Source organism: Schistocerca cancellata, chromosome 3, assembly GCF_023864275.1.
Source record: "Schistocerca cancellata isolate TAMUIC-IGC-003103 chromosome 3, iqSchCanc2.1, whole genome shotgun sequence".
NCBI classification, from domain to species: Eukaryota; Metazoa; Arthropoda; class Insecta; order Orthoptera; family Acrididae; genus Schistocerca; species Schistocerca cancellata.
The window spans coordinates 712,240,625-712,264,067 of NC_064628.1; the positions used below are offsets into that span (position 1 = coordinate 712,240,625).

A 23,443-nucleotide genomic window follows, 5' to 3' on the forward strand; every position below is an offset into this window, starting at 1 on the left:
ATAAGGACAACACAACACCCAGTCCGCGAGAGGAGAAAATCTCCAACCCGGCCGGGAATCTAACCCAGTCCCGCTTGCATGGGAGGCGAGCACTTTACCACCCACTTAAGCAGGCGGACTGTTACTCACATGACATCCAATGAGTAGTCGACTCTGGAAGCCACTGAGCTCTTCTGACTGAACCATTCTGGTGTTACTGCTTCATTACTGACAAAACAACACTCGCCGCCTCTTTTTACAGTGGCAGGCCCAGACCTCTCGTAACATGTTACAGTCAGTTCCTCTATGCATGCAGATGGCCTCGTGCTTTTAATCAGGAAAGGGATGCGATTGATATTGATACTGGGTTTCATACAGTGATAGGTTCATCTTGATTCGAAATGTGTTACTCTCTTCTTTATCTTGTTTGTTTTAGTATTTGCTTTTCTTTACTGAAATCTAAAGTCTGGTACATGAGGTTGTGCAAGTGTCGTATAAAATTATTCGTATCTAAAGGACATTTCTGTTTTATTTTCAGCTCATACTGACTGTGTAGTTTGCCTCTCATCTTGCAGGATACGGAGCTACGTCGATAACGCTGCGTCTGAAACCTTTCGTCGTGTTGGACTCATACGATCGTACTTGAAACGAAATGAGAGCAGTATTTATTTGTTCCAAGATTGATGGGGTGAAAGTCGGTATAAATGAACTATTCTGAAGCAAATCACTATATGCATCTTCATCTACATGTATATTCGGCATTTCAGAATATACTTATGTTAGCGATTTTCTGTCTTATTCCGTTAGCGAACGAAGCGAGGGATAAATTACTGTCTATATACGTCTGTACGCGCAGTCTCCCTCGTGATCCATAAGCAAGATGTATGACGTTGCAGAAGATTGGTCGCACTGTCCTCTTAGGACATAGGTTTACTAAATTCGCCTAATATGTTTTCGTGAGAACTACGTTTTCTTTCCCCGAAGGATTCCCATTCAAACTCCCGAGCATATCTGCAATACTTTCATGGACGATGTATTACCCTCATACGATCCTGTTTTGATACATCTCTACGTTCATCGCTGTATGCTGTCACGCGTACTGGAAAACGACTCCAAAACGAAATAAAATGAACGCATGCCATTGTTGGCTGCGAAACCCCGTCTAGGTTAGTTCGATCGACTACTGCAAGTCTTTCTATTTGACTACATTTCGGCGACTAGATGACGAGGAGATGAAATGATAACGATTGCAAACGCAGAAACAATAGTAATGCCGGAAATAGCTTCTGTATGCAATTTCCTTTTTACAGATGCACTGCACTTTCTCAGACCCTTCCAAGAAATCGAAATTTTCCATCCCCCTTACTTAGTTTCTATTTTACATAACTTCTTAGTATTACCCCTTTCACGTGCTCTACAAGCTCATCACTAACACTGTAAGCATATATTATCTGGTACTTTATCTTTGTTACAAGCATTATCTTGCATTTCCCGCCTTAAGAGAGCTACCATCAATTACAACAAGATGAAGTTTTGTGCAAGCCTTTCCGCATTTCAGTGCGATCGTTCAATGCCTGTAGTTTTCAGCAGATAAAAGTTTCGCCAGCGAACAGTCTTATAGTGCTGCTGATCCTACCTGATAACTAGTTTGCGTATATTAGGGGCACTAGAGTTTCTATTGCCATTCTATTGCAAAGTCGATGCTACTTTCGTTTCCGCAGGTACTCCGTTTAATACTGTCATGACTAGCAGTCGACGAACAGCACAGTGTCGAAAGCTTTTTGGGGATCTACAAGGACAAAATCTACCTTTTCATGTTCCTCCACTGTTTACAACATATTCTCTGTTAATAAGGATAGCTGTATGAATCTTTCACTCTGCAGCGGAGTGTGCACCGATTTTGAAACTTCCTGGCAGATTAAAACTGTGTGCCGGACCGAGACTCGAACTCGGAACCATTGCCTTTCGCGGGTAAGTGCTCTAGCAAATGAGCTACCTAAGCACTACTCACTACCCGTCCTCACAATTTTACTTCCGCCAGTACCTTGTCTCATACCTTTCAAATTCACAGAAGTTCTCCTGCGAACTTTGTAGGACTAGCACTAATGGAAGAAAGGTTAATGCGGAGACATGGCTTAGACACAGCCTGGGGAATGTTTCCAGAATGAAATTTTCACTCTCCAGCGGAGCGTGCGCCGATTTTGAAACTTCCTGGCATATTAAAACTGTGTGCCGGACCGAGACTCGAACTCGGGACTTTTGCCTTCGCCGGCCGAAGTGGCCGTGCGGTTAAAGGCGCTGCAGTCTGGAACCGCAAGACCGCTACGGTCGCAGGTTCGAATCCTGCCTCGGGCATGGATGTTTGTGATGTCCTTAGGTTAGTTAGGTTTAACTAGTGCTAAGTTCTAGGGGACTAATGACCTCAGCAGTTGAGTCCCATAGTGCTCAGAGCCATTTGAACCATTTTGAACTTTTGCCTTCCTCGGGCAAGTGCTGTACCAAATGAGCTACCCAAGCACGACTCACGATCCGTCCTCACTTCCGCCAGTACCTCGTCTCTTACCTTCCAAGGTCCCGAGTTCGTGTCTCAGTCCGGCACACAGTTTTAATCTGCCAGGAAGTTTCAAGGAGAGCTGTGTTTCACACGAGTGTTAACGCTCTTTACGATATTCCTCACTGTTCCATCTTCTACTCCCCAGCGTTTTTGTTGTGTACTACTTCGTACACAAGGAATGGTGGCTACAGAGTGCTGCAGCAGCTGTCGTCATAGGAAAGCAGAATAGACGCAGAAAAGATTAGCAAACAAGTTAATATAGTAAACAGAAGCTTTACTTAACTGATAGCTTTCTCCAAGCGTACAAAGACTCTTCACAAATGAACATGAAGTAATGAAGTCCAGCTAATACGCAGCAGTAAGAACATCGTATGATGAGGCTCCCTCAACTAATGCACGAGTGATAATGGGGGCTGTGATTGGGTTGCATCTGGGTGGCGACTCCGTTGCGACTGGGCCGGGCCTCGTTGCGAACGGGGCGTTTGGCTGCCACAGACGATCCTATATTGCGGTGTCAGATGGCGCTCGTAGTACAAAGCTGCTGGAGGTGTGGCTCAGCGAGCATACTCTGTTAGGTCCGCCGGATCCGACATGACTGCTCTTGCCGTCTGATAGTACGTTACCAACTGTTGAATGTTAGTAGGGTGATATCGACATGACATGTCACAGCTTTAGCCATTTGTAGCTGAGTGCTACAAGAGAAGTAACCGTTTCCATTAGGAGCTTATTTCTTAGTATCATTTAATGAAAACAATTGTGATTGCACTTAAGTTGTTGATTTTTGTTTTTTAAATGACTAGTTTGGATCTTCTATGCGATCATCATCAGATCTACATTCCTTGGTGACAGTAGGAATCGCTGGCATGGAGCAGGTCCGTCCATGGAGAACATTGCTCAGCACTGTGTTCATTAAATAAGTTATAATATTAATAGATCACCGTTTTTCCTGCAACAATGCTCCAAAAATTCATTTCTTAATCAGTTCACTGATTCCAGTGTTTCCGTAATGTGTGGTGCGCCTCTATGTGTGTAGAATGGTAACACCTTTGCAGACGTGCCCTTTTCTTATTTGAGAAATCCTAAAAAATAATCTGTACTAATACTTCTTTAAAGATTTTCGTTCTTCAAGATTTTTTATCTTGAGCATCTTTTGGTGAATTTGTGTTACAACTTAAATTGTATAGTCATTTCAAAATTTGGTGTGATGTTAAATATTCCATTCATAGCCTGATGTTTTGTCTTAAAAGTATCTCTAATACTACTGAGTTGCTGAAGGTTGTTTTGTGAGCTTTTCTTTTTTGTAATTGTTATCATGTGTAGCTACTTCATAATGCACTATGCAGTGTCATTCGTAAGTAACTCTACTTTTTCATTAGACGACTGAATGAAAACTGACATATAGAAAAATGACACGTATCAGTTGACGGAACATCTTACCCAGTTTCAATTCGTAATACGCAACGTGCTTTAGTTCCAAAGCTCGTCATTTGGTTGCAGGTATTTAAGAACATGGCGTATAACGATGCGTTGTTTGCGTTTTGTGTCCTTGAATTCGGTCTATGTGAATCAGTGATGACGGTTCAGCGACATTTCGTATCGAACATCAGTTAAAAACTCCAACGAACAAGAGTCCGTAAGTGGCGCATATATTCCGTGAGATCTGTCGATTGTGTGGTGCGAAAAAGAGAATGTGCCGGCTGTGGGAAATCATTCGTCAAGAGCCCGAAGAAGGGAGGCAAGGGAGATTATGTTTAACGCCCTGTTGACAATGAAGTCATTAAAAAGGAGAACCAGCTAAGATTAGGGAAGGATGAGGGAGGATATCGACTGTGCCCTTTCAATGGGACCTTACAGGCATTTGCCTAAAGCGATTCGGGGAAATCACGGAAAACCTAAATCTGGAAATTTGTACTGGGATTTCAACTATCGTCCTTTCCAAATGAGTCCAGTGTGCTAATATTGAGTCTCCTTGTTGGTCGGTGCTCGAAGAAATCGACAAGTGCGTACCGCAGTCAACTGTCTGTCGCATCTACGCAAAGATCTACGTGTAAAACCACACTATATGGAAAGGATAATCGTCATAATGTGCGTCTTTAGGTCATAAAATATGCAACGGGATTCACCCGAACCTGAAGTTTTTGTACAATGTCCTCTTCTAAACTTTATCTTTCTTTACGTAGAAAACTGTAACTGGTTTCGTATACTTAGACATGCTGCTTATGCCACAATTACAGCAAAATAAAGGAGACCTCATTTTGAACCGTGACGATGCTTCAACACACTTTCTGTCAATACGTTCGTGACTACTTGAATGCCGAACTGCCATATCTTTGGACTGGATGAGCTTCCCATGATAAGTATTGGACGTGGTGCCCACTATGAATATTCTTTAGTGTCCCTCCTCCTTCAGCCCACGTAATTCCATGCGATTTCTTCTCATGCGGTTATATCAAACATCGTGTGTTCCTACCTCCACTGCCACTTAATCTGAAAGAGGTGAGAAGTAGGGTAATTAATGCGGACGCTGATATCAACTATGGCGTGTTGAGACATGTATGTCAAGACTTTGACTTTCGTATTGACGTTTGTTACATCATAAACGGAGACCATAATGAGCACCAGTGAAGAAAGTTAAAAACTGGTGAGATGCTCAGTCTACTGGTATGTGTCCATTATCTGCAAGTCTTCTGAAAAACCGAAGGTACTCATCTACGTCTTATGATATGCTGGAGGAATAACTCTGTATATCGTTTATATAAATACAAGTACAGATATTAGTCAGTAAACGCCAATAATGGGAATCGCAGAAACTAATATAAAGTACAAACACTTTCCTTTTGAGTTAAAACGAACATTAGTGTAGTGACAATTTTATTTCAGTTTTCTTAGAAGAGAATACTAGTGTATCTCATTTTGTATTCATGACGTGTCGCATTTCGGAATTCTCGCGTGCTCCGTGCTACATGAATTTCTCTTGTACTTCTTACATGTTGTCACGATTTGCGGTAATCTCTAACGTTGGTTTATTTAATTTTCTTTTTACAGGGCTTCCTGGATCAGCTGGCCGTTAGCGTTCCTCTTCCAAGGCGTCCTAGATGACTCTAATGAAGTCCCTCTTAGGTCAGTATCCAGACAATTTCTAGCAAAATCATTGAATTCGTTAATGCGAAATTAATCGCAATACATAAGGGATATCTAGAAACTACTTTCCATTGTCAGTTTTTGCTGCAGATATATTGCTATCGTTAGAATATGCGTCGTGCAGTGGCATCCATATACAGGGCAGAGACATCACTCTTAGAGGCTAACAACATTTTGCACAAGAGTTTGATGATACTCACGGAAACTTATTCGTACAGCAAATGCGAAGTATAATGTGAAAGTACGGTTTATAAATGCATGCTGTCTGCCAACCAGTAACCATTTTCGTCGAATTCAACACAGGGTGGAATAATGTACATGATACGGAAGGCAGTGAACCCCCGTTTTTGGGGGCAGACGATCTGGGGAGAGATGATGGGGAACCTATGATTAACCATAACAACACTCTCTGTGCATTTTCTGCATTTTCCAACACTTTCCTTGTCACTGCTCCATAAAAGTATGTCATACGGGCTAAATGTTCCAGACGTGTCTGCCCAATAGAGTCCACTATTACAATGCATGATGAGTTATTGTGCCTATAATAGAAGCATGAGGAAGGTGATGATTGGATCACAGGGCACTAGATGCCAGATATGGGTGCTTCATGAGTCTCCTGAAGCAAAACACTACCCACGTAACGGAGAATCGTCCCGGAACCACGAAACCGGAGACAGACACCCATTCTGATCATTCGTGATCTCCTGTGCATATAGATATGGAAAATACAAGTTGTATTGTTAACTGACGTTTTGGAGTGCAGTGCGGAATTAGTGCCACCACTTTCTACCTGTAGCACCGATCGTCCCATGAGACTATGAACCAAGTATACATCTCAGCCTCTGCCTGGGAAATGGTTCACCTTTCCCCCTGCCCCCCCCCCCTTTCTACCCTGTCCTCACCCTACAGAGTTTTACGCCAGAAGATTTTTCTTCATGACAAGTGATTCCAGAACGCCAGTGAAGTCAAACGAGCTGTAAGCACTTTCCTATCATTTCCAGGAGAATAATTTTTCGATAAGGGGTATAACGATTTCACGTCCTGACCAGTACCTACTTATGTAAGGCGCCGTAACAAGGATCATAGTTATGGCGAAACATACTCTGGCTTACAATTAAGGCTTATTTATCATCCAATACTCTATTGTTTGAAATAGCCAGCAGTATATTCAAATGGATGCCCTTTGTTTAGTCATCTAATAAAAAGTGTTGCAATTATCGCGAGATTACAAGAGCGAAATATATATCTATGTCCTCACAGACATTTTGTTTATACGTTAGTACACTTTCCTCAAGTCTTAGACCAATATTTTTTTAATAGTTATGGAGTGAGCGCTGTTGTTAACTTTCGACATGAAAAATATCTTTCGATCCGCCACGAATTTGAGTAATATAATTAATTTTGAATCTTTTTGATTCTTGCCCAACGCTCCAGCTTTCCTACCGCGTATTTAGCTATTAACATGCTACAAACTTTAAAGCAACGAGCAGCAAATTGAGCATGAAATGGAAAAGCCTGAGCAGCAACAACTAATCTACCAGACAAGAGCTACATCGCTGCCATCTTGAGAGAGAGAGGTAGGTAAATATGAAGTTTTATTTGGAAAAAGAATTAGGTAATAACGCCACAAAATTAGAAGGATGCAGGATACAATGATATGAGTGTTCTCTGCATTGAATTAAAGAGTGACTAAAAGGACAGTAAGGCGTCTGTAATGCTTTTTTTTTTTTTTTTTTTGCTACTTTGTAAAACCAGTGTATCCTAGAGTTCCTATGTGCACAGAAAATTATCACAATGTCTTAATTTCCAAAATTTAATCATTCAGTATTACCAAAATCAGGAGAAAAATCTTGCGATGTAAGCATTCATCATGATTAAGAAAACGCCAATGAGATGATACTGGTCACTGCACTGTGCATGTTGTTTTGTGTGCGAGTGTGTGTGTGTGTGTGTGTGTGTGTGTGTGTGAGTGTGTGTGTGTGTGTTTTTGTGTGTGTGTGTGTGTGTTTGAGAGAGAGAAAGATGGAAGGAGGGGGTAGCTAAGTGGCATGAAACGGAATAAATCATTTATTGGAAAATGGAATCGACCATCGCTTAACACTTAGTAAGCTCACTAACAAATAGAGTGTGCATGATTTCCACACGACGAACTGCTGGCAGAAAAGATCCGCCAAATACGAGGCGATTTCAAAAAGTAAATTACACATTATTAATGCAGGCCAAATAACTTTCACTGTATGCCGAAATACAGTTGCCGGCTTAGGTGGCCGAGCGGTTCTAGGCGCTACAGTTTGGAACTGCGCGACCGCTACGGTCGCAGGTTCGAATCCTGCCTCGGGCATGGATGTGTGTGATGTCCTTAGGTTAGTTAGGTTTAAGTAGTTCTAAGTTCTAGGGGACTGATGACCTCAGAAGTTAAGTCCCATAGTGCTCAGAGGCATTTGAACCACTTTTTGGAATACACTTCAAAGTAACACAGGTACGTGACTCTGTTTATCAACATACCAAATGTCTGTAAACAACGGTCGGCACGCTCTACCAGTCATTAAATTTCTTAATTACAGATGGTCACAGTAGCCCTGTGTGAATGTCCTAATTGTTGAAAAAATGTCTTTTCCCCCAGATGTTTTTTCAGCTTTCCGAGAAGATGGAAATCGAATAGCGCTAGTTGTGGACTTTCCGATCAGCATCATCCACGTCAGTCCGGCCTTGGACAATTGTCGGTGACACTTCACCGTTTGGTCCACATATCTCCTGAATTTTACGGTGAATCTCTGTGCAATTTATATGTTTTACCGACAAGGACCACACAGTCCCACTTACATCAACTTTGCTGGACGTTTCCATTTGCCTCACTATTTCACTCCCAACCCCTGACGCACCTGTTACCGTACTGTAGCAGAACTGCGTCTGCAGGGAACTCTCTTCTGACAAAGCGCCGCTCTTGTTGCACAACAGTCTTAGGGTGCGACGAACTTGCTTTCTGGAGTCCGTACGTAATTCAGAACATTAACTTATCGCGAATGTCACAGAATCTGTACAGACAGGTAGAAACCCAAAGAATTTCAGAGCACGTTCTCTGATACACACTTGAAAACAGTCTACGTATGTATTGGTCAAAACGTTTAGGACATCAGTAATTCTGTTACAACAACGCGTGCAGGACAGTTTAAAACATATCTGGTGAACATTACCTACCGCTAGCATTCAGAGGTGGTGATTTTCGTCTCCTTTCGGCGACTTGCCGGAGTGATGAAGACGGCTAATTTTGGTAGCTACGTGGAAGCACAGATCGCCATTTGTTGCGCCGCTCCAGGATTGAATACTATCCTATGGCTTGCAGCCTGATGAAAGGCTTGTACTGAAGGCGTCATCGACTCTATGGCAGTCTGAGTGCAGATTTTATGATGTACGCTATTGTAAACTGCGAGGCTTCCAGAGCAGGTCCTGCAAGCACTACTCGTAAGAAGCAGTTCTCAAGGTGAAGTGAGATAATTTCAAGTTACAGATATCCTCTGAACCGTATATAAGCACTCCGATGTAGCACAAAGCCAGTCATCTGTGTTTTTTATAAACGAAATTGCATGCTCATGAAGGCAAGAACAAGAAAATGACAATATTACCAAACTGTAGAATTGTTGGCAATTAGGTCCAATAATACGCTGCGTTATTAAAATACTAGCTGAGTGCGCAGCGTGGCCTGGGTATGTATTTCTTATAATTCTATTAGTCCATATCCACCTTTCTTCTCTCTCTGTCCATCTACTCCTCCTAACTCGTCTCTTTTCATCTCCTATTCCCCCCCCCCCTCTCTCTCTCTGTACACCTCCTCCACCTACCACTCTTTGTTCCTCTTTGCCTGACGTTTTCTGCTCCCCCTCTCTCCATCCAACTCCTCCTCCGAGTCCATCACCTCCTTCCTCTCTCTTTGTGCATCTTGTTCGCCATCTTTCTCTGTTCCCTCCTCCTACCCCTTTCTCTAACCATATTTTCTTCTAATCTCTCTCTGTCCACCTCCTCCTCCTCCTCTTCTCTCTCTCCGTCCATCCCCTCCTCCTCTTCTCTCTGTCCATCGTCTTTTTCCTTTCGCTGAACATCTCCTCCTTTTCTCTCTGTCCATCGCCTCTTCCCTTTCTCTGTCCATGTTTTCCTCCCTCTGTCCATCTCCTCTTGCCCTCTCTCTCTGTCAACCTCCTCCTCCTCCTCTGTCGCTGTCAATCACCTCCTCCCCTTCTATCTGTCCATTTCCTTCTTTTTCTTTCTCTGACCATCTACTCCTCCCCTCTCTCTACTGTCCATCACCTCTTCCATTTCTCTGTCCATGTCCTGCCTGTCTCTTTGTCTATCTCCTCCCCCTCCTCATCAATGTTGATATAGTGACTCAAGAAAGCAAAACATGCAATCGTCTTCTCTTCACTGCAACATAGTAGGAAAGCTAGAGAGGTTAATAAATTGGCCTTCTTAACCAGCAGCTACCCGAGGTGTATGATGCTGCACCTCATTTACCCCTCCCCCCCCCCCCCGCCCCCCATAGAGGTAAGTAATATACGAATGCATCGTCTCGTGATGGGGAACTGGTAGTTGTATAGTTACAAGCCTTGAGTGAAGGAGCTGTGCATTTCATTTTTTAAATTTCTATTTATTACTTTGTATATGTAATTATTTTTAAATGTTGGAAAAATAATGACGAAATGTGGACTGTGTGACAATGAGGTAATTCTTAAATGAGTTGGTTGGGTATTAATGAACAAAATCGAGTATTTCAAGACACCGGGGGCTGTCCCTTCGAGAAAATAGAAAACTTTTTCGAATAAAGCTAACAACTGCCCTTGTTCTGTTTCCTAATGCTACTGACACGAAAGTGCGTGTAAAAGGAAATGGGAAGCCTTGTTCTCGAATAAGAAACTCAAATAGTCGACGTCAGTTCTAGAGGAGAGTAGGAAGACGCTCTTGTAGTAAGAGTGACTCGGCTTATGTGTTAATTAACCATGCCCTTTAAGAAGCTCCGGAAAGTAAGCGCTTTGGAGAAGAACCTAACAGTCACACAAAGAGAGGCTCTGTCAAACTGTTTTGTTGCACAGGACGCTGACTGTTAGCAATAGATGCATAGTTTATCAGTAACACATCTTTATTCTATAAATAAATATGCCAGTAAATTTACTATCCTCGCTTATTTTAAAGAAAACTGTTTCGTTTTTATTTTCCATAACACGGCTGCCATCACTAGAACCACTTCACATGAATAGGGAAGGGAAACTGGATCGTACTAGTTTCTCTGTTATGAAGGATCTGTCAATCCTTTTGAATTTTGAAAAGTGATGTAAAATGCAATAAGGCGATTTGATGACAGCAATGAAGGATACGCTGGCAATTCAGCAGTCCATTATCAGCAAATCATTTTATAATTCTTCGAAAAACATTGTTCACAGTCCGCAGCTCGTGGTCGTGCGGTAGCTTTCTCGCTTCCCACGCCCGGGTTCGATTCCCGGCGGCGTCAGGGATTTTCTCTGCCTCGTGATGACTGGGTGTTGTGTAATGTCCTTAGGTTAGTTAGGTTTAAGTAGTTCTAAGTTATAGGGGACTGATGACCATAGGTGTTAAGTCCCATTGTGCTCAGAGCCATTTGAACCATTGTTCACAATTTCTTCTGTTGCTTTCTAAAATCATTTATTGTAACTACGGTGCTGGCAGAACAAGTAATAACTTTGTTAGGTAGAAGGTTATTCACATGTAAAACTTGCATCTCTTTTACTTATTTCGTAAGCCGTTTGAGATATCGAAATGAGATTTTCGGCGTATGATAAAAAACACAGGGGAATGCAATTTTGTTGCATATTTAATACACTCTTGTATCACCCTAGATTCTAAAGCACGTATTGAACAATACACTCTTTTAATTCTTGAAAAGATGAATGCGATGATATACAGGCTGTTAATGGTGGCGTTGAAACTTTTCCAAAAAAATCTGAGAAATGAGCTAAAATTGAAAGGCAAAGCGGTTGGGATCAGCTATTGCGCTGTAAACACTGTCAAATGACGCTCTTGTGCCAGGCTCCATCGATGTATCAAGCTTTTCGATTGTTTACTTGTTTCAACAAAAACTGTACCTTTCAGCATGAGTACATAGTCATATTAGAAGCAGTCCACCCTCATACGCTAGAAGTTAGCACATATTTTCACTTACAACAAACGTAGCTGACCTCGTATCTTACCGTTTCACTTACATCTGATTACTCGGATACTTTTGTAGAGAGGTTTGGCGTCAAGATTAACAACCTCACATCACAGTACTCGTCTTTCCCAGAGTTTTTCAATGACGTAAATCGTTCCATTTTTAAGTAAAATCAGTACTTGTGTCATTACCTCGATTGATTCAAGAGTTAAGTGGATTAACATGTAACACAATTACAAGTCCCTTGGCTTACTATCCTAAGCTATAAAAGTCATTTTGGTATCTTTAACGGTTCACGAAATAAGAGGCTACAAGTTTTAGGTAAGTCACCGTATGTAAGTAAGGAGAGTGAAGGTAAAATTGAGCCCTGTTGGACTCTCTCAAATAAGTAAAATTTTCCCTCCTTCCAGCACTATCTGGATCACTGAGCATAGCTTTTTGCATTCTTTTTGTTATGTGTCATTCGAAGCATCGGTTCCATAAAACTTGTGCTTTCTAAGAGAGCATTGTACCTGCACAACCCGAAAAAAGGAGTCACCAACTGTCCTTATTTTGTTTTCACGGTTTTCAGTACTTGATGAATAAATGCTATTCATCACTAAACAACTCTTTTCAACCTGAAACTTCCGTCATTTACTGAAATTATTTCTCATGTGTTGCTTATTAGTATACCTTCATGATAGTTCATTTATGATGACAGAAGTTTGCACAGCAGAAATGCACTTGCTCATAGTCCCCTATAATAAATTAAGCACTTTTACAACTGCTATTATAAGACTGAAATGCTCGGAATACAAACGTCTCAAAAATGAGAACGACTGGAAGTGCAAAATGGCTAAGCAGGGATGGCTAGAGGACAAATGTAAGGATGTAGAGGCTTATCTCACTAGGGATAAAATAGATACTGCCTACAGGAAAATTAAAGAGACCTTTGGAGAAAAGAGAACCACTTGTACGAATATCAAGAGCTCAGATGGAAACCATTTCTGAGCAAAGAAGGGAAGGGCGATGTACTTGAGGATAATATTATGGAAATGGAAGAGGATGCAGATGAAGATGAAATGGGAGATATGATACTGCGTGAGAAGTTTGACAGAGCACTGAAAGACCTGAGTCGAAACAAGGCCCCGGGAGTAGACAACATTCCATAAGAACTACTGACGGCCTTGGGAGAGACAGCCCGGACAAAACTCTACTATCTGGTGAGCAAGATGTATGAGACAGGCTAAATACCCTCAGACTTCAAGAATAATATAATAATACCAATCCCAAAGAAAGCAGGTGTTGACAGTTTCATAAGTCAGAGCTGAAAAATACTGACGCGAATTCTTTCCAGACGAATGGAAAAACTGGTAGAAGCTGACCTCAGGGGGGAAGATCAGTTTGGATTCCGTAGAAATGTTGGAATACGTGAGGCAATACTGACTTACGACTTATCTTAGAAGAAAGATTAAGGAAAGGCAAACCTACGTTTCTAGCATTTGTAGAATTAGAGAAAGCATTTGACAATGTTGACTGGAATACTCTCTTTCAATTTCTGAAGGTGTCAGGGGTAAAACACAGGGAGCGAAAGGCTATTTACAATTTGTACAGAAACCAGGAGGCAGTTATAAGAGTCGAGGGGCATGAAAGGGTAGCAGTGGTTGGGAAGGGAGTTAGATAGGGTTGTAGCCTCTCCCCGATGCTATTCAGTCTGTATATCGAGCAAGCAGTAAAGGAAACAAAAGAAAAATTCGGAGTAGGTATTAAAATCCATGGAGAATGTCATTGTAATTCTGTCACAGACAGCAAAGGACTTGGAAGAGCAGTTGAACGGAATGGACAGTGTCTTGAAAGGATGGTATATGATGAACATCAACAAAAGCAAAACGGAGATAATGGAATGTAGTCGAATTAAGTCGGGTGATGCGGAGGGAATTAGATTAGGAAATGAGACACTTAAAGTAGCAAAGGAGTTTTTGCTATTTGGGGAGCAAAATAACTGATGATGGACGAAGCAGAGAGGATATAAAATGTAGACTGTCAATGGCAAGGAAAGCGTTTCTCAAGAAGAGAAATTTGTTAACATCGAGTATAGATTAAAGTGTCAGGAAGTCGTTTCTGAAAGTATTGTGTGGAGTGTAGCCATGTATGGAAGTGAAACATGTACGATAAATAGTTTGGACAAGAAGAGAATAGAACCTTTCGAAATGTGATGCTACAGAAGAATGCTGAAGATTAGATGGGTAGATCATATAACTAATGAGGAGGTATTGAATAGAATTGGGGAGAAGAGGAGTTTGTGGCACAACTAGACAAGAAGAAGATACCGGTTCGTAGGACAAGTTCTGAGGCATCAAGGGATCACAAATTTAGCATTGGAGGGCAGCGTGGAGGGTAACAATCGTAGAGGGAGACCAAGAAATGAATACACTAAGCAGATTCAGAAGGATGTAGGTTGCAGTAAGTACTGGGAGATGAAGAAGCTTGCACAGGATAGAGTAATATGGAGAGCTGCATCAAACCAGTCTCAGGACGAAAGACCACAACAACGAATTACTTGGACACAGACTCCCCTATTCGCGGCATAAAGACAATTTACCTGGCAGTGAATGAATTATTTAAATACATCAGATATCACATATTCCACTTGACTGTTACTAGATTTATCGCATTTAGGATGCAATTTGGATGTGTGTACCAATTTCAAGTTATAACTGCAATAACACACAACCGCTGAAAACTGTTTAATTGTGGGGATACTCTCTGTTTCAAGAATTTCGAAATGTGTTTGTTTGGATATCCATCTTTCGGCGTAGCAATTATTTATAAACTCTTTTCGTCGTAAGCTTACTGTGGTTTAACAGTGTATCATAGCTAATGTGTTTTGCTTTTATTTAGAAAGTACCATCACTAGTGATTGTCATTTAATACTCCCTTTTACATGATTTGCAACCAACGAGTGACAGACTCGTCGACATCAGAACATGTAAAAGGGAATAATAAATGACTACGACCATTGATGATGTTTCGTAAATATAAGCGAAACGCATCTGGTGCAACACAGGCTTAAACTGCAGTACGTTTAAGGTAGAAAAAACAATAATTAATTTTAAAAAAATTATTGTTTTTTAAATTTTTACTACTTCCAACTTGATTAACTACTTTCTATGTTACAGCAGGCAAAAAGGAATACAAACGTCTCAAAAATGAGATCGACAGGAAGTGCAAAATGGCTAAGCAGGGATGGATAGAGGACAAATGTAAGGATGTAGAGGCTTATCTCACTAGGGGTAAGATAGATACTGCCTACAGGAAAATTAAAGAGACCTTTGGAGATAAGAGAACCACTTGTATGAACATCAAGAGCTCAGATGGAAACCCAGTTCTAAGCAAAGAAGGGAAAGCAGAAGGGTGGAAGGAGTATATAGAGGGTCTATACAAGGGCGATGTACTTCAGGACAATATTATGGAAATGGAAGAGGATGTAGATGAAGATGAAATGGGAGATATGATACTGCGTGAAGAGTTTGACAGAGCACTGAAAGACCTGATTTAGTGATTAAGGTGGTACAGCTAAATCGTGGTCCAGTAAGCAACGATATCGTGCCACACACAATGGAATAACGACTTATTAGCAACCAGACGTCGCAAAGTAACTTGGTAGAACGGGGGGGGGGGGGGGGGGGGAGAGAGAGACACATACATAACGCATGATGCATTGCACATAATTTAATTTTGACGTGATTAACACTGAAGTGTGATACTATAAGATCTCTACTATTCTTTCTCATGATGCAACATGTTCGGGATCCTTTTGCATTAGCTTTGAAATCCTTTCATAATTTAGAATGACAATATTTTATTTCTCAAGACAGAGTCAATAGGTTCAACGTGCATAGTATGATTACAATGAGAACATTACAAAAACAGTAAGTGGTACCCTAACACGCAATGGTTTAATATTCAGTTAAGAAAATATCAAAGATGCTCTCAGTTGAGGTGGGACTAAGGCAGAGTTAGTGAAAAAGGATAACGTATAACTCTCTCTCGAATTTTTCACAGATAAACACGAAAACGAGCCTTTCTGCTAATAACCGTTCACTACTGTAAAACACTGGTGACATACTACGGAAGTACCAATGCCTAACGCAGAACTGAGAGTCTAAAAGGCTCTTACTAAATCAAAAAATCACTGTGGAACATAAGAACAACACCAAATGCTTTCCTAATCAAGCTAAAATAAACGTTATAGAACCCGAAAGCATCACGGATCTACCATAATTTTCTTCTAAAAGCTCTGCTATCGAAAGATTCCTCTGTCCTTAGGAGTGGGTGTGCGTCAGATTCGTTAAGTTTGAAACGATGAGTCAAAAACTCTGTTACCAGACGCAACTTTTTCGCCCTCTTCTGAGTCTATCTCCTTCTTTGTCATCTTCACCCCCATGCTGCCAGGAGATCGGTTATTCTGTTCAAAAGAAAGAGGCAAGGGATTCGATAGTGTTGAAACCTCCAATCACTCTCTGGCCTGCGACCTTGCGCAAGTCTTTTCCTTCTCAGACTCTACTCCTTTTTCCATCATGTGTAAAACGACAAAAATGGTCTCTCTGTATAAAAGTGTTGAGGAAGAGATCAACTAGGTTTGAAAACTCCCAATCAATTTTCCCTCCTGTTATGACCCATTCTCTTCTCTGCCTCCACACTACGATAATTTCCAAATACGTACAGAGTCATCCAATGACAATCACACATGGAATAGGGGACAATGAAAATTCAAAAAGCGTCCATAGAAATATATGAAATAAAACATTTAGCTTGGTTCATATTCTGTTCAGACGTTTAAGTGAAGTATTGCGAGGGTAAGATCGTAGTGTGGCAGACTCGAAACGGCGCAACAAAAATGATGCGCAAGTGACAAATTTAGTCAAGATACAGGGGAGGGACAAAACCGTGGAAACACCGAAATCAGAACTTTTCAACACGCTTAATACGGCCTAGGAAAACTGTTGCTATTCTAAACAGTTTCCATTCATCTCGAAAAGGATAAATGCAGCTGCGGCGGGCGGAGTAGCCGAGCGGTTCTAGGCGCTGCAGTCTGGAACCGCGCAACCGCTACGGTCGCAGGTTCGAATCCTCCCTCGGGCTTGGATGTGTGTGTTGTCCTTAGGTTAGTTAGGTTTAAGTAGTTCTAAGTTCTAGGGGAATGATGACCTCAGGAGTTAAGTCCTATAGTGCTCAGAGCCATTTGAACCATTTGAACCAAATGCAGGTGCACCTTAGATCACTGTTCCTGCAGAATAATGGCAAGTTCTGGTAATGATGGTGGAGGTGGATAAAAATCACGCACTATCCTCTCCAGAGTATACCAAAAAGGCTGAATCTGGTAACTATGGTGGTCAGGGGAGATGTAGCAATTCATCCTCGTGCTCACAAAACGAGTCCTGGACGATGCAAGCTGTGTAAACAGCGTCCCTGTCGTTTCGGAACGTAGCATGACTATTTGGGAAAAGATATTGTGCAATGGGTTGGATCTGATGACATAATCCTTCGCAATAACGAGACCTTGTAGAGTAAGCATGGAGCCCATGGAGTAAGCTCATGGAATACCACGATAGGGCTGCCCAAATCATCACCAAATCCCAGCTATGTTTCGCTCTTGGGACGTACTCGGTCAGAATTTGGAAATAGTATGCATCCGGACTCAATCAACCAATATAAATTGTTCCATTGCTCCAAAGCCCGGGTTTTATGACTTCGGCACAACGTTTTTCCGTTTGGGGCATTGTCACTACTGACGAGTGGTGTTGGAATTCAGTTTCCTACTTCTGGAGATCTCTTCGAGTTCTCCAGAGGGGGACATTCAGTTCTCCAGTGACTTTTGCAGCTGTCGTCCTCTCGTTTATCATCACAGTCCTATTTAATGGCCATCTGTCACGACCACTCAGCACACATTTTTGTCTAGGTTGCGATTTAGCGGATGATGTTTTCCGCTGTCCCTGTACGCGGTATAAATCTTCGATACGGAGCTTATCGAAAGAACGAACACCTCGTTTACCTTGGTTACGAAGGAACCCACCGCACGAGCACCAGCTATTTGCGCACGTCCGAATCTATTGAGATCCGACATGTAACTGCACGGAACTCTGTTATTACCAGGAGTGACACTTGCAATGCATTGAGGACATTACTCAAGGGACGTTCGTGATCAGATACAACAAGCAACCTACACGCCTAGCTAGTATCTGTATTCATGTTCAAGCATGCATTTATCGCAGTGTTTTTGTCCGTCCCCTGTATGCGAAACAAACCGATAGAGCCGCGCGGGATTAGCTGAGCGGTCCGCCAGCACGGTAGCTCAGCGTGTTCGGTCAGAGGGTTAGCTGCCCTCTGTAATAAAAAAACTGAGTTAATCGATCAACAACGAACCTAAACGGATGTCTTACGACGTCCGCCCCGAGCAGATGCAACGAACAAAAGCGAACAAATTGAGATTAAAAAAAAAAAGCGGTCTAAGGCGCTGCAGTCATGGACTGTGCGGCTGGTCCCGGCGGAGGTTCGAGTCCTCCCTCGGGCAGTGTGTGTTTGTCCTTAGGATAATTTAGGTTAAGCAGTGTGTAAGCTTAGGGACTGATGACCTTAGCAGTTAAGTCCCATTAGATTTCACACACATTTGAACATTTTTTTGAAACCGATAGGCACATTTCAGTGTCAAATGAAACAGCTTTATCTCACTCATATTGTTGCAGTTCTCACTTGAAAAAGGTACGCTCACTGAAACAGCACCTGTTAGACTAAATCCAGTAACAGTTTAAGCGAACCATGTTGTCGTTTCTGACTAACTGGAGGAGTGTGGACCCAAATAAACAGAACGTAAACTGCCGAACGACGTAAACTGTATAGAGGACAGGGAGAAAGAGCAGCGCGAAGCGACGTCCCCAGACTGCGACGCCGCCTGGTCGGCAGAAGAAGGGGGCAGGACGCAGAAGGAGGATGCGGACGCGGATGTCGAGTGGGGCGCAGAAAAGGAGCAGCGGGGGCAGGCAGGTGCTTTGTGGGCGGACAGAGGGCGCTCTCACTGTGCTGCGCCGCCCGCCGAGCTGCAAGTCAGGCAGTCACAAAGCGAGGCCCCTGCACTGGGAATCCCGCCTCTCCACCCCACTGTCTGGTCACGTGGCCCACTGCCGGAGCCGGCTGCGCAGCTGCTGCGCGATTGAGGCTCGCCGGTTTCGGGTTTTTGCTCTAGGCAAGAGGCGTGCAGGTACTCGAAGTCTGCAAAATGGGTCGTTATGTCAGAAACACGTCACACAAAATAAAAATAAAAAAATGAAAATGTAGTTCGAATGCAAAGCCGCCAGTTCACCCACAAACCTTAGCCGTTTTAGTGTCAATAATTTTCCTTCCCTTTACACGGTACCTATACCCACGTATACATGTATTCCCTGCGAGCATAGCGGAGGGTGTACTGTACGAACATTTTAGGTTTTTTGTCCTATTCCATTTGCATTTTGAGCGGCGGAAACATGACTATTTGCCTCAACATGCTCATAATTTGTCTCACATTGTCATTAACCTTACGTAAGATACAAGGGGGTGCACAAAAATATGGGTACAGCACAAGAAATGCATGCTTAAACATAATGTAGTTGCTAGCAGGGGCTGTACTGTCATATTTGACCATGAAAGGCACCCGTGCAATGCCCTCAGTACGCTGCAAGTGTCAGTCGTGTTCAGAACAGTGTTCTGTGTAACTGTCAGTTCATTACGTTGGAACTCAGTACATTCGAACGCGGAAAAATCATTGGCCCTCGTATGGTGTGTGCTTCATGCCAAGCCTTCCTGAGCTTAAATTTCAGCAAGATAATGCCCACCCAAACACAGCCAGAGAATCTGTTGTTTGTCTTCGTGTTTGTCAAACTTGTCAAATCATATATCTCCGCATCTGAGAACGTTTGGAGCTTTAGCGGATGTCGACGATCTAATGTACCAGTCGGACAGAATTTGGCACGATATCTCTGAGGAGGACATTCAACAACTTTATCAATCAATGCCAAGACGAATAACTGCTTGCATAAGGGCCATAGGAGGACCAACACGTTATTGAATCGTTTAGTATGTGAAGCCCTTTCTCCTGAATAAATCTTCAATTCTTTCTGAAATTGTAATGATTTGTTTGCCAATACATAACATCACGTCTGCTGACAACAGTCTCATACGGATTATTCCTTCGTGGTGCGCTTTTTTTCTTACTTTTTTCCATTAGAACGGTGCGACGGCCAAAGATCCATTGTTTCGGAGCCGATGCTCACCAAACCCGAACTCCTGCAGGAATCCGATATAACAAGTGAGTAATTCATGGGTGCGTGACACTACGCTGGTAGCTGGTAACAAGCTGGGAATTTCAGTCGGATGGGAAGTGTTCTATAGTGGCTGAAGTGGTTTAGGCGATTTCTTGCGTTATGCGCGATATCCGGGTTCGAGTCCTGGTCCGCCACAAATTTTCACTTGTTACTATCCTTTCACTTCGATGGCGAAATGCGGCTAAAGTCCCTGATAATCTTCGAAGTCTAATTACAAATAATAAGCAACACAAATCATTTGGTTTGTTTCAACGCCTGGTACAATTCTTTAATAGGACGGTGTGTCGTTCCTGCTGAATCTGCACACTGCCGAGAGGTGAACGAAGGTTACGTTAAGGGCATACTGAAAAATTTCGTGATACGACCGGGAATCAATGACGTGAGCTTTACGTTTCCAAGCACGGGCTTTACTACTTTTTTTTAAGTTTTCAATCCTTTGGCCGGCCGGAGTGGACGAGCAGTTCTAGGTGCTACAGTCTGGGCCACGACCTTATATCTCGAAAGCTTTACCAGCACCAGTTACACATGCCGGCCCGAGTGGCCGAGCGGTTCTAGGCGCTGCAGTCTGGAACCGCGAGACCGCTACGGTCGCAGGTTCGAATCCTGCCTCGGGCATGGATGTGTGTGATGTCCTTAGGTTAGGTAGGTTTAAGTAGTTCTAAGTTCTAGGGGACTGACGACCTCAGAAGTTAACTCACCGAGTGCTCAGAGCCATTTGAACCACTTCTTTTTTCAATACTTTGCAAATGGTGCGTGACCTTTTCCTATCCTTAGAAAATCTTAATATTTTCGATATTTGACCCTTTCTTTAAGACGAAAGTGAAATATTAACTTCATTCACAAACAAAGAATACATCATATCAGCAGATAACATCAAAAATACAGATGGGGAAAACTGACCGTTCCTTGTGAGCGGGCGGAAGGTAGGGATGGTGGAATATGAGTACATGTAGGTCGCCTTCACGTCAATGGCAGAGCGGGGGCGGTGTGGGCAGCAGTCGAACACACGAAGCCTGGGTATGGCGTACCCAATGCCGCCAACCAACCGGAAGTCGTCAATAATGGACAGTCAAGGAAGGATATAATTAATTGTAACTATGAAATTACATCATACAGCTAGACCTTTGGGCCTGACTTTTAATTATAAAAGCGGGGAAGAGGAGAAAAGATCAATTCAATTTCACTTCAAGCTCAGTTCAAAGTTGATACTACATAATCAGACACGTGGTTCGACCGAAACACCGACTGGAAGGCAAAGGGCGTTCCATCTACGAATAATTAATCAGTTAATTGGAAAGAGCCTTCAAACAGGAATCCGATGACATGGATTATGTGACGAAAAGTAGCCGGACTCCACTATGCAAAGCGGAATTCACAGCGAGATGTCACGAGCGGCGGACCCGTTAGTATAAAAGGAGATGGAGAGTTTTCTCAGTGCAGAAACAATAATAACAGAACGGGTCCGTCAGGAGAGCTCAGTCACTTCGGACGTCGAGCAGTCACCGGTTGAGCCGGCCGGGTGGCCGAGCGGTTCTAGGCGCTACAATCTGGAACGGCGCAACCGCTACGGTCGCAGGTTCGAATCCTGCCTCGGGCATGGATGTGTGTGATGTCCTTAGGTCAGTTAGGTTTAAGTAGTTCTAAGTTCTAGGAGCTGATGACCTCAGAAGTTAAGTCCCATAGTGCTCAGAGCCATTTTAACCAGTCACCAGTTGCCGCCTGAGTAAGAAATATATCAGGGGCATTTCAAGCCCTCTCAGGCTGTTCAAGTCGACTCATGGTGATGCGATTGTGAAGCAGAAACGCGAAGAAACAACCGCAGCTAAACCAAAACGAGTCTGATTTATAGACGGACAGGAACCGTCGAGCGATGCGGAGGGTGGCTGTACAGAATCGTATGAAATCAGCAGAAAGAAGCAGTCGTAAAAAATCGAAGTGCTACCAGCAATCCAGCTCGTACAAAGACTGTGCATAAAGAGTTAAGAAGGTAATGCGTAAAATGGTCTAGCAGCTCGTCACAAGCCATACATCTCTGAAGTCAATGCAAGCGACATTTGAGGTTACAGGAAGAGCGACGCCACAGGGCAGTGGATATCTGGAATGAAATGATTTGGCATGATGAATCACGCTATTCTCTGCTGCATTCTGACGGAAGGGTTTGGGTTTGGCGAATACCTCGAGAACGTTAGCTGTTATCATGCTTAGTGTCAACAGTGAATTATGCAGGAGGTGATGTTACGGTATGGAGGTGGTTTTCGTGGTTAGGATGTGGTCTCCTTATTGAGCTTAACAAAACTCTAAATGCAGAAAGATATGAACATACTGTAGAGCATTGTGTTCTGCACACAGCAGAGGAGCAGTTCGGAGACGCTGATTGTACTAGCGCGACAATGTACCCTGTCACAAAGCAGCATCTATGAGGTGATGGTATGTGAACAGTAACATCCCTCAAATGAAGTGGCCTGTCAAAAGTCCCGATCTGAACCCAACATAACAGCATTGTGATCAGTTATAAATTGTGCTTCACTCAAGACTCCAGCGTCCAACATCATCACTTTCTACGCTGTCGGCTCTTGAGGAAGAATAGGTCGGCATTTATCCGTAGACATTCAGATACCACATTGAAAGTGTCTCCAGCAGAATTGAAGCCGTCATGAAGGCGAAGGGTAGACGCCCTCTAAGATGTGCTATTGGTGGACAGGTATGTCATTACGTCTGATGAACTTATACATTTGAAAATCTCTAAGACAGAGAACCACTCCCCAGTTACACTACTGTAAAACTTACGGACAACGCAATCTAAATGCCAATGTCAAATTATTTGGCCCTATGTAGTGAAACTGAAGCTGACGTAACGTATTTATTCCAAGACTGTCCCTATTACTCCCCATATATATATATATATATATATATATATATATATATATATATATATATATATATATATATATAAATGAAATTAATAAAGTTATAAAAGGAAAGGTGTTCAATTGAGCAAAAAATGGCATTCAGTATTACGACATATTTATTTCCAAAAACATGAATGACATGGAACACAGATCAGTAATAGCACGTAGATTACATTCATGTTCGTATTTCATAAAATGTAGTTGAAACTATTTAATTATTTTTTAAATAAATACTGACCTACAAAATTTTGCGTGATTCATTTATCACCCACAATATACAAGCCCAACGCAATCTGACTGCTATGCATTGACAACGTCACTTCCAGTAATCAACACAAAAGAATGGCCCTGA

The 23,443-nt window shown here is 42.5% G+C and overlaps 1 protein-coding gene and 1 non-coding gene across 2 annotated transcripts in view; both read left to right on the forward strand.

Moving 5' to 3' along the window:
- The window catches only part of LOC126176529 (aromatic-L-amino-acid decarboxylase), a 577,698-nt gene that overhangs the window by 477,640 nt on the left and 76,615 nt on the right, over positions 1–23,443 (forward strand). Inside the window, exon 11 of the mRNA XM_049923685.1 lies at positions 5,579–5,653. Within this exon, the coding sequence (XP_049779642.1) occupies positions 5,579–5,653 (75 nt within the window). The remainder of the gene's footprint in view (positions 1–5,578; positions 5,654–23,443) is intronic.
- Trnap-ugg (transfer RNA proline (anticodon UGG)) lies at positions 20,714–20,797 on the forward strand. The gene has a single exon. It is a non-coding gene; the product is annotated as a tRNA-Pro (tRNA).